Genomic DNA, 12022 nt, shown 5'->3' with positions numbered 1-12022 from the left:
TGGGATGAAAAAACAATACAGTTTTATTTTTAATATTATTAAATCATGCTTCCAGAATGGAACTTTTTGATATAATTATAGCTTTGGATTTGTTTATATCAACTAGTGTTTCCAGATTTAAAAGTAATAGTTTTTAACATGGTGCTTCATGCTGAATTATTGTTATTTTTGAGATGGCAAATCTATTATCGAATGTTGCCCTCGACCAATGATTTATTTTGAGAAAAATGAATAGTTCTAATGACAACATTTAGCTCTTTAGGTACCTTTTTCAGATGATTCTTGCTAAGAATCATTTTTTGCATTTGCAGTGATTGCTAATATAAGAAGTAATTTAGATGCAGAAAACAAAAACAAAATTCCATTTAAAATGTATTCTCAATTATACAGGAACCACACGGATGGCTGGTAGACTTAGTGAATAGGGTAAGTAAATAGAAATACTGTTCACTCTGTATCATGTGTAGTTATATAGAACTTTAATATTTTTTAAAAAAAAATAACAAATCCTCACTCTAGAGGGCATATAGATCAAAGTAGAAAAAAGTTGTAACTTTTATCCAGAATAAATGGAAAGAAATGTGTAGTTATGTGCCAAAAATAATCTTATATGATGAATTTATTATCTGAGATACTTTAATGTGATATTTAAGTGAGATAATATAATTTTTAGGAAGAAAGACATTTACTGAAGCACGCTAATATTGATTTTCATTACTTATAAAATGTCAGTATGAGTTATCGTAGTTTTGTGCTCTCTTGTTGAACTGATCCAGGAAGCCCTACTGTTTCCCTTCCAGGGAACAATAGCATGAAATAAGTATGACAGTATTCTACCTTTTTGAGATATTTCAGACTGGGGTTTATTTGTACTTATTTCATGATTATTTATTTGGTGATTGAAAGTTTATTTAAATTAGTATATATATATTTGAGCATATTGATGTACTTCGTGTTTTTTTTCCTACTTTCTGCCAATTTTGATTTTGCTTAGTTTGCAGAATTAGGAGGATTTTCTGCAATTCAGTCTAAACTTCATTCAGAAGACATTGAACTTGGGGTAAGTTAAATGTTATTTGGCTATGCTAATTGTAGTTTATTATAGCTAATGTCTCTGAGCTGTCAGATATTATAGAAATAAAGGAATATCAATGTTGGATAAGGCATATATAATTTATGTGGTATTTTTACTATATGTTCAACCTCTGTTGCCGGTGTAAAACTATGGTTGCATTACGAGTGTATTGTATTGGTCCTGGTTATTCATTAGTTCATTTTAGATGTGTTTAGATGTGTTTATCTCGTGCCTGTTTATGAAGCATTTATGTAGGGAGTATTCTCTGTTTGTTTTTAAATATTTCTTCTTCTAGGCAGTCTCTTCATTGGTTCAGCCTTTGGGAGTTTGTGCCGAGTATCTAAATTCTTCAGTGGTACAGGTAATTAATTTTTAATAATGATGTAGCAAATAGAGTTTCGATTTTCTTCTTAATAACAATAGGATTATTAAATTGTGCAGGGATAAATTCAGATCTGCATAGAGATGATTTCAGGTACTTTGTCCAATATTGACATAGATATGTTTATAATGAGTGATAGCCAAAATGAGCATAAGAGGAATGGGCTGTCTCTTATATGAATAGGAAGCACTTAAACTCACAGATTAGGATTATAATTTACTGACTTGCTGCAGTTTGCACTATGCTGACTCCCAGCCAATTTTCCCATCTAAAAGGATGGAAATATTGTAGTATGAAGACTTACAGGTATATTTTTCTTTCTAAGATGCTAAATTAGTATTTCTTCATTTTACAGCCCATGTTGGATCCAGTCATTCATAATATGATTAAATACGTTCAAAACATTGAAGAGAAAGACCTGAAAGACAAGGTAACCCTGGATTTCCTAAGTATAATCCAAAATTGTCATTGTAATGTTAACTGAATAACTGTTGTTGCCTAGGTTATTCCAAGCTTATCCTGAAACTTCTCAGATTATTGTTGCCTTAATGATGTCAGTTGCACTGTATCTGTTATATTATTATAGCTTAGTTGCATTTTTTAATTAATGTTTCCTGGTGTTCAAATTTCCACTTTTCACCAAATTAAATGATATAATCTTTGTTGACAAAATGTGTTCTTGTGAAATGTATAGACTGCTTATAACTTTTCTCTTTCACAGAAGCTAGTCAGTATTCCTGAACTCTTGTCTGCCATCAAGCTCCTCTGTATGCGATTTCAGCCTGATTTAGTAACAGTAGTAGATGATCTGCGGCTAGATATCCTATTGCGTATGTTAAAATCACCTCATTTCAGTGCAAAAATGAACTCTCTAAAAGAAGTAAGTTTATTAGGCTAAAATCTTAAAATTGACCATAACTGGGTTACTATAAAGTACTCTAGTACTGGAGAACTAAAGATTTTTAGTTCATTCAATATTTAAAGAAAAGCAACAGCAGTTGGTAGCAGCTAACTAAATTTGACTGATCTTCAAAGAAAAAAGACAAGATGAATTAGATTTAGTTAGTATTTCAGTGGGGGATTACCAGGACTGGGAAGATGAAACAATAAAATAATGGAAAATAGCTTCCATAATTATTGGCAAAACCAAATAACATTAACATCTCAAGTCATAGAAAGTAGAGTTCAACTCAAGGGACCCACTATGTTTTTGTAGGTCATAAAGGCGTGGTTTGGGTTATTGGTTTCAGTTACAGAATTTCCAGGTAGTAAATTGATTCCTAGGTTGGGAAGAAATTAAATCTGCTTTCTAACCCTCTGTATTACTCTGTTTGAAGCACAGTGATAGAACAAGTGGCAGTTAAATATTATAAAAAGTACATTCATGTATTCCTGATGATCCTCTGTACATGTCTGTGTAGTTTTATTATTGACTGTATGACAGTGGTTTGTCCCTTTTTCTGGAATGTTTTTCAACTTCCCAATATGTCTACAGCTCTGGTATTCTCTGATAGTATTCAATCCAAATACTGTATTAACCAGTATTATTTTTTAAAAAAACCCTTCAAGTACATACCTCTTTTTACTTAGTTTGTCTTTCTTAAAGCGGATCTACAAACATTTCATTACCCAGTGAATAACTGAATAAGAAATACGAGCAGCCACCATTTCTTGCCCTTTCACATTCTTCTGAATGTAAAAGAGAACTGCTTGTTCCTGAAGAAAGCTTTTCCTTGCAGATTGCAAAAAACATATCCAAAGTCCACTTCTGTTGAAACCTGAACCCCCAAGAACAAGTACTTTAGGTGGCTGTGACTTCATGGGCACTTTAAATCAAGTGGAGATTTTTTTTGCAGACAGCATAAGGTGCTGTCTGTCATCCTACCTGTTCCCCTGCCTATGGTTGTAGCCTTAAGCATCTTCCTTTTATAACATTGAAGGGCCAGTGGTCTTTTATACTTAGGGCACAAGAGGACTGTAATTTATGGAGTTGTTCTATCATTGTGCAATTTAGATACTCTGTTACTGTTCAAGATCTGCTGTTTTTAGGTAAATAAGTATTTGGAGTTTTAAGACTGGTGCGTTATCTGGGAATCAGCTTTTCAATTAGCTGAGTATTCCCCTACATATATTTATCTATTCTGTCTGCTGAAAAGGGTGATTTAGTTTAGAATCTGCCCTGTACATGATAGGATACCTGCAGTGAAAAAAGCAAAATCCATTTGGTAATCGTTATGATAGGGACTTAATTATAATGCCTTCATACAAATTTGTCATGTGATTACACTTTAAAGTCATGCATACATCTGGCTGTAAAAAAGGATAGGATGATCTGCAGAGAATCCAAAACAACAACAACAGGGCAATCATTAGCTCAAGAGGACAAAGCAATTCTTCCATTAAAAATGTTATGCTATTTAGAGATATTTAATTTAGGGGAGAAAGTGATAAAATAGAACAGAAAGTAGTTGAGACATAGTTGCATCTCATGCGGACTTTGCACTGATATCTGTTTGACTGCTATAATAATAATGCATCTAGTTAAGGCTTTTTAATCTTCAGACTCTTTTCTTTTTTCCATAGTAATAAACTGAAAAAAGGTTTAGTTAATTCTTCTAAAAGTTTCTCTCTGCTATGGGCAAGATAGTACTCACTGTTTTCAGGTTTTGTATATCTTTTATTGTTAGGGCAATTCTTAATTATTTTATAGCTTTTTCTGTCCTTATTTTTAGGTAACAAAACTTATTGAAGATAGCACTTTATCCAAATCGGTAAAAAATGCAATAGATACAGATCGTTTACTAAACTGGCTGGTAGAAAATTCTGTCCTGTCCATTGCATTAGAAGGTATGTATACAAATGTCTTCTGAACTTCACTGACATTCTGACTGCGTTCAGTTAAAAGGTTTAATCATGTTTGGAATTGAAAAATTACTTCTGAGAGCATACGGTTAAGGTACTTTTCATTTCTCCCTCTTTTTGTGTAATCATTCAAATAGTAGTCCCAAAGGTGCTTTTCCAAAAGGCAACTGGACTTTCTTGGTTTTTTTCCTTGAAAACATTTTGCTTCTCATCCAAGAAGCCTGGATGAAAAGAAGCGAACATGAGAACTTTAGAAGCTTCTTGGATGAAAGTAGCCAGAAGGGAATACTCTTTCTTTTCATTTGTTGCTGGGGGTGGTTTTTTTTTAATGCTTTTATATTCCAAGGACCTCAGGGCATATGACAGTCAAATATTGATGCCATCAGTGAGGGACAGAACTAAACGTTCTGTCCTTTTCTGTAAAAGAATTGATAAGAAATAGGTGATGCCAGACAGAGGCTTGTTTTCTATAGTGTATACTTTCAATGCATTCTATTAAAAATAAATAATCAGTCATGGGACAATTGAAGATGGTAGCTCTGTATCCTCAAATATGAGTTTAACAGAATTTGTGCAAAATGTTTATTTACTATGGTGCATTGAATAAGATAGGGAAAATGTTAGGAAGCTAATGGTCTCTTTTGTTGCACCTGTTGTCTAAATTGTGTATATTTCTGTGTCTAGGTAACATAGATCAAGCACAATATTGTGATCGTATCAAGGGAATTATTGAGCTATTGGGCAGCAAGCTGTCTCTAGATGAATTGACCAAAATTTGGCGAATACAGGTGAAGATTTTTAGCTGTTATTTTTAGCTGTTCTTGAAAAGCTTAGAAAGAATTTTCACATCTGTTTTTTTCAGAAATAATTGCGTATCAGGAAATGAGATTTGTTTTTAAAAATTTCTGTGAGAAAAATAATTTTTAAAAACCCAGCATTTTACAACACAAATCTAGAGTACATTAGGGAAACTACTATATTGCTTTTACCAATAAATACAGATTTCCCTTTATTTTTAGTACTCACATCTTTTTTGTTTAAAATAAAATTTGAAAGATTTGAATACTTGTCTTACAGAAACATACTCAATATGTGTCAGTGACAGTATCTAAAAACCTCAGAAATTCACTAAGCTGTCAGCTAGAAATAGTGATTCACTCAATTGTAATTATTCATGGAGTTTAAGGATTTTATTTCTGCAGATGATATAAACTGATATGGTGAGAGATGAGTACATAGACCTGGTATATGTTATGGAACGATGGTTGAGCAACATTAGAGATATAGCACCATGGAAATTGGCCTGTATATATTTCAGACCAGGCTGCAACAGTAGGTCAAGGAGTAAAGATGCAATACCTTCACAAAGATTGGAAACAGGAGGAAACTGATTGCAAATCCAATGCATAGAATTAGCAAAAAGACAATTTAGGACTGCTGGGAGTGTATCAAATGTCAAGCAGACATTAATGAACTCTTAGACACCATTTCATGGCTAATGTTGGAATTTCCAAGGGTTTTAGTCTGGATGGCTCCAATTTTCATACCTTGGGAGGAGACAGAAATTGTCTGATATAACTGAATCCGGAGACTACTTCTTTATCAGAGGTGGAGTGAACCCCTTTCTGTGGGCAAATGGATAACATATTCTATTTTAAAAAAATGTTATCTCCTTTGTGAATCCAGTACCTCATACTCTTCCTGGCCCCAAAGGAAACCTACAGTGGTTATAAAAAGTCTATACATCCTGTCCAATGAGAGGAGGAATGTCTTCTGATTTGCAGTAGCCAGGTCTCTTTAACTTGATATGTCCTTTTTCTCCCTTCTTCCCCTAATCCTAATTCCTTTGAAGTCAGGACAACCATCAACTGTGATAGAGAACATCCACACTATTATTGCAGCAGCTGCTGTGAAGTTCAGCTCAGATCAGCTAAGTCATCTTTTTATCCTTATTCAAAAGGTAAGGTTTGTTTTAGTTTAACTCTGTTTTTATAATTAAAAATAGGAAACCTCACAATCCTATACCATAAAACAGACCAGATGAGAGTTTTACTAGTTTTACTTTTAAACAATCATCATATGTTACCTGTATCCTTGACAAGTTTTTCTTAAATGGAATTTGTTAAAAGAAAACAGCATAATTAATTACTTAATTATAAATAGGCTTTTGAATACCATTTTCAAAGTAAATAAAAACCCTTCTAAATTTCCTATTCAAAGTAGGCTACTCCTTTTAGTAGCTCATATTATGCTCTTACTTAGGTCAGGTACATTTGGCTGTTAAGTGTGCTCAGTTACAGACCTTCTAAAAAAAATTATATGTTTTTAAAAACGAAATTTGTATGTGTGGAATTAAATTAAGCATACATTTCATTTCCAGTTTCTTTATATACTGTCAGATTTATATTCAGTTAAATTAAGTGTTGGAAAAAATGTGTTAGAATATGTTTTAGTTAGCTTTGTGTTTATCTATTTTCCCTCCTTTTTTTTAGAGTTGGGAGTGTGAGAGTGATAGAGTACGACAGAAACTCTTAAGCTTGATAGGACGTATTGGACGGGAAGCACGTGTAGAGGCAACCACTGGAAAGGCACGTGGAACAATTTTTTAAGAGAATGCACATGGCTTACATTGTTATAAGTCGCTTAAAGTCACCTCTAAACAAGATAAATTCTAAGCATATAAATTTAAGAAATATTTCTGCAACAGACGGTGATGTGTGTATTCTTCTAGGTTCTTGAAGTTCTCTGGGATTTGGCTCATCTTCCAACACTACCTAGCAGCTTGATTCAGCAGGCTTTGGAGGAGCATTTGACAATCCTTAGTGATGCATATGCAGTAAAGGAGGCAATCAAAAGAAGCTATATCATCAAATGTATAGAAGATATTAAGAAGGTTGGTTTGTCTTTAGAATTGGCTTCAAAAATCATAATTTTAAGATATATTGTCTTTATTACCACAAGTTCTAACATTTTTTAATTCAACGTGATACAAACTACAAGAATTAGTTAATACCTTTAACTAACTAGCTACTTAGTTAATAACCTTTTGAAGGCAGTAGAGAATAAAGACTGGGTGAAGTAAATCTCATGGTTTGGTTTCGAGTTTTTTGTTCTTTGTCAAAGGTTCAATTACTGGATTATAATAAAGAAACTTTCAGCTAAATCCAGGAATTAAGCAAATTTAAACTTTCTATATTTAAACAAGTTAGATTTTATAGTGAAAGATCAGGTTTAGACAATTTTGAAAAGTTGTACAGCCTGTTTATAAGTTCAATGAATGTTAGGGTTTTTTTTCCTGATATAAATTAATTTTAATTATTTTGAGTGCTATTCTGTATAAAAAAAGAAAGAAAATAGTGTTATACATTAAATATAAACTAATAAGCGATTGGAAGAGAAATATAAGTCTGGGTGAAATATGTTAGTCCAAAAGATCCCAATTTAATTCTTTATGTAATGTAATCTATCTGATGTCTGTTGTTGCTGTTGTTTTTAGTGGGAGTATAATTATGATTATTTTATACATTTATATCTCAACTTTCCCTTGGGAGCTCAAAGGGTGTCCCACAGAGGTTTTTCTTTATTCCATCCTCAATATTGCTCAACCTGAGTGAAAAGATAGTGGCTAGCTAACATTGACCTTGTCAGTTTCCATTAGGGTTAGGATTGGGATTTGATCTCAGGTCTCCCAGGTCATATTCCAGCATCTTTAGTTTCTTTGCCATTCTGGCTGATTTCTCCACTAATTCAGTAATGTTAATAATCACCATAAGGTTTAGTATAATCTAGAAATATTTCACTAAATAAAAAACATAGTTTGAATTTAGCCAATGCATAACCAGTTTTGAAACACCATCATAAAAGTATATCATCTGTACAGAAGCAATGCAAATTATTTCAGGTATAAGGCTGTGCAAGTACCAATTTGCTCTTTGTTGCTGTTACTCTTTGTTTGTTTCAACTCAGTCTCAGAAAAAAATGATTTCTTTTCTCAGTGTCAGTGTCTTCCTATAATTTATTTTAATCTTTAAGGATATGTCATAATATTCTCTTTTAAACTGCGTTCCTTTCTGATGACTGTAACCTTGATTTTTTTCAAGCCAGGGATTGCAACCCTTTGTCTTAATATGATATAAATTCTGATTGGCACCTCATACTTTTTTTTTAAATCTCCTCTGCTTGCTGTTCTCCATCATTCCAAATTCCCAATGAAATTTAGCATTTGCAGTTATGACCATGAGCTTTTCCATTATTCTTGCATAGTCCGATCAGTGCACAAAAGGCCCTTTTCCCATGGGCACACAAGAAAAAGTGATTGGGATAATGAATTCATTTATTTGCAAACTGTAATTGAGTCATACAGATTAAAGTCATGCCTGTCATTAAGTGGATCATCATGCGACTGACCTCATTTTAAACTTTTGTAGTATTCATTAAGTGAACACCATGGCCATTAAACTAGTTATTGCCTGTAATGGGTGCTTTTTCTCAGAAACCAAAAATAAATATTGGATTCTGTCAAAAAAAACAACTTCATAAATTGTCACATGACTGTGAGGCACTGCAAATGGCTATAAAGGCAGGCCAGTTGCTGAGCACCCAAAATATGGGAGGAGGGGGCCATTTGACTTTGAATCAGAGTCACAAGTTCCTTTTGGAAGGTCCATTGTAACTTTGAATGATCACTAAATGACTTACTATAATTTAAGTACTATTTATAATCTGATTATAAAAATCATTTGGATAGCCTCTATTGATCCCTGAATCCCATGCTCCTCTTCTGTCATCCTACAACAATGTGCAAACTTTTTATTTTTGGTACAATAACTGAATTGCTATTTATAGTATACTAGAACAGCAGCATAGGATCAGAACTTTGCAGAGTTTTAAATTGGGGCAGAGTATGGTAAAGGCATCCACATGGGTGCATCTATTTTGAATACACTTCAGATTCATCCAGACCCACAACTCATTTTCAGTATCTATGGCTATTTCATCAGTGTCATATACAGATTTCTAAAAGATAAGTTTGAAAAAAAAAATTTTTAAATCTAGGAAAAGTAACTATAAATTGTAAAAGTAATCTAAGAAAAGAAACAGAGCTATGAAAATCTGTGCTGTGTATCTATACATTTTAAATATATAACTTGTTGATATCTTTTACTAGTCATCCCAGCACAATAATCCACAGTTTGTGTGGGTGGTACCAGCTTTACGCCAACTCCATGAGATCACACGCTCATTTATTAAACAAACCTACCAAAAGCAAGATAAGGTGAGTGCTATATATTTTTCATGCACACATGCACAGAAAAGTAGTGTAGGTGAAAAAATAAAAATAGGAAACCTTAAACAGTTACTTTACATATTTATCAAGTTACATATTATCACCTTGAAAAAGGGTAGTTGGACCTTAGCAATGAAATCAAGATTAGAAACATTTGTATGTAATATTTGAATGTACATATTTTCTTTCTGGAGAGATATTATGCAACCTACTTAGCAGTGACAAAACAAGCAATTAAAAGCTAAAAATCTAAAAGATTAAAGAAAAAAATTAAATCATCTATAGACTTGTGTTTATGAAAATAACAAGTAACATCCAGTTTAAAGCCAGATTAAATATTTAAAAAAAACAAGAAAAGTTCACCTAGTAGTGAAACCATATGATAAGAGCAAAGAATGCTTTACTAATTATTTATGTTATAAATAAATACACAACTTGTGACAATGTTTTTATTAATAATTTGTGCTAGTGTCACAATAAATTGAAATATTAAATTAAACAAGGTTCACTTTACAATAATATTAAATTTTAATGAATATAATGTGTTTATTTTAGAAATGAATGGAAGTATTTTGTTCATGGTTAAGAAAAATGAAAATTTTCAACATATGTTCAAAACACTTGATAGTTTATTCCAGGAGCATGAAGGGGATAGTAACTGTATAATCTTATGCCTCTATAACATTTATGCTCAGAAATGCATACAGGAAACTTCAACTTATTTAAAACCTTATTGTATATACTATAACACCTTATTTAACAGAAGTTTTTAAAATATTTTTGTCAAAGAGCATTATTCAAGACTTGAAGAAAAACTTTGAGATAGTGAAACTGGTAACAGGAAGCTTAATAGCTTGCCACAGATTGGCTGCCTTGGTGGCAGGTGCTGGAGGCCTGTCAGGAGGAACATTGGTGGATGGCCGGTACACCTATCGGGAGGTAAGCAAACAATGGCTTATAAAAGCTGAAACCATTGAAAAAGACTTAAATACAAATGGGATCCTTAAAAAGGAAAACTATAAGCATCTAAATAATGTAAAAGAATCTCTTTTAAAAATATTCAATGTAACTCAACTAGAATTAGAATTAGAATTCTTTATTGGCCAAGTGTGATTGGACACACAAGGAATTTGTCTTGGTGCAAATGCTCTAAAAAACATAAAAGAAAAGACATTCATCAAGAGTCAAGAATCATAAGGTACAACACTTAATGATAGTCATAGGGTACAATAAGAAATCAGATCATACTAGGAAACATTCAATATAAATCATAAGGATACAAACTCAAGTATATTATTTTTCTCTTTCTAGTACTTAGAGGCACACCTCAAATTTCTGGCATTTTTTCTTCAAGAAGCCACCCTCTACTTAGGATGGAATCGTGCTCGGGAAATCTGGGAATGCCTTGTAACAGGCCAAGATGTTTGTGAACTAGATCGAGAGGTGAGATCCCGCAAATGGTAGGCAAGCAATGCATGTAACAATGCAAGGTTATTCAGAATAGTTCCTACAGTAGCTACTCTTGATTACCCATATTACGGCATCCAATTTTTATTCATTTGTAAGTTCAACTATATAGATACCCTGCTGAGCTGATTCAAGTTATGAAAATAAAAACAGTATTTTTTTTAAAAGGAAATATAAGATAAACATAAAGCTAAGCAGAATAAATATCAATAAATATACCTTACTGGTTATTTATGCATACACAAAACCTATTTTGAATAATAGGCATTTACTGTCTAAATTCTGGCTCATGAAATAAGCAACAATGTATTTGCCTATTTAAAGTAAGAATAGTTATGAACTCAGGTGTTTCTTTCACAGATGTGCTTTGAATGGTTTACAAAAGGACAGCATGACCTTGAAAGTGACGTGCAGCAGCAGCTTTTTAAAGAAAAAATTCTTAAATTGGAATCCTATGAAATCACTATGAATGGTATGTAAGTATTTTTGCCTTTTGGGATTTCAGAATAATCCTGAATGTCTGTCAGACACTTTGGGATAAAACTAGTGAATGTTCTGATACTATAAATCATGTTAGATTCAGAAAAATCCTTAGGGAGTCAAGTAGGTAGGAAGTACTTTCTCGTTGCTCCTCTATATGCCAATTGCTTTCTAAATAATAATTCTGAGTTCCGGGCATGGATAATGTCGGATGCAGCACTGTAGACTGGGAAAAGGAGACATCCAAACTGGACAGACAGATACCTTCTCTACTTATATTTCATTTCCAGGCCCTCATTGACCAGGGTCTCCCAGTTCTTAAAATAGGTGTTTCCAGAGGAGAGGTGGGAAACTGATCTCCATTCTCTAGCCCTTTTTGTCTTTGTAATTTTCTGAATCCAATCTAAGTGGATGGTTTTTGAGGGGAGTGCGGGCGCGGGGCGTAATTAAATCTAAACAATATTGACCT

At 32.9% G+C, this 12022-nt stretch overlaps 1 protein-coding gene across 2 annotated transcripts in view; it reads left to right on the top strand.

Annotated features, from left to right (window-relative positions):
- USP24 (ubiquitin specific peptidase 24) overlaps positions 1–12022 on the top strand; it is an 88299-nt gene that overhangs the window by 18862 nt on the left and 57415 nt on the right. For both annotated transcript variants that reach the window (XM_026665931.2, XM_026665932.2), the window contains exons 6-19: positions 391–426; positions 995–1060; positions 1371–1436; positions 1813–1887; positions 2179–2337; positions 4190–4304; positions 5004–5107; positions 6172–6279; positions 6812–6907; positions 7051–7212; positions 9487–9594; positions 10396–10545; positions 10918–11049; positions 11434–11545. In XM_026665931.2, coding sequence (XP_026521716.1) covers positions 391–426; positions 995–1060; positions 1371–1436; positions 1813–1887; positions 2179–2337; positions 4190–4304; positions 5004–5107; positions 6172–6279; positions 6812–6907; positions 7051–7212; positions 9487–9594; positions 10396–10545; positions 10918–11049; positions 11434–11545 — 1489 coding nt within the window. The remainder of the gene's footprint in view (positions 1–390; positions 427–994; positions 1061–1370; positions 1437–1812; positions 1888–2178; positions 2338–4189; positions 4305–5003; positions 5108–6171; positions 6280–6811; positions 6908–7050; positions 7213–9486; positions 9595–10395; positions 10546–10917; positions 11050–11433; positions 11546–12022) is intronic.

This window comes from Notechis scutatus, chromosome 3 (genome assembly GCF_049901735.1).
Source record: "Notechis scutatus isolate UNSWTSFEM ecotype Mainland chromosome 3, rNotScu1.2, whole genome shotgun sequence".
In the NCBI taxonomy this organism is placed as follows: Eukaryota; Metazoa; Chordata; class Lepidosauria; order Squamata; family Elapidae; genus Notechis; species Notechis scutatus.
This window is presented reverse-complemented; position numbering and strand designations above follow the sequence as displayed.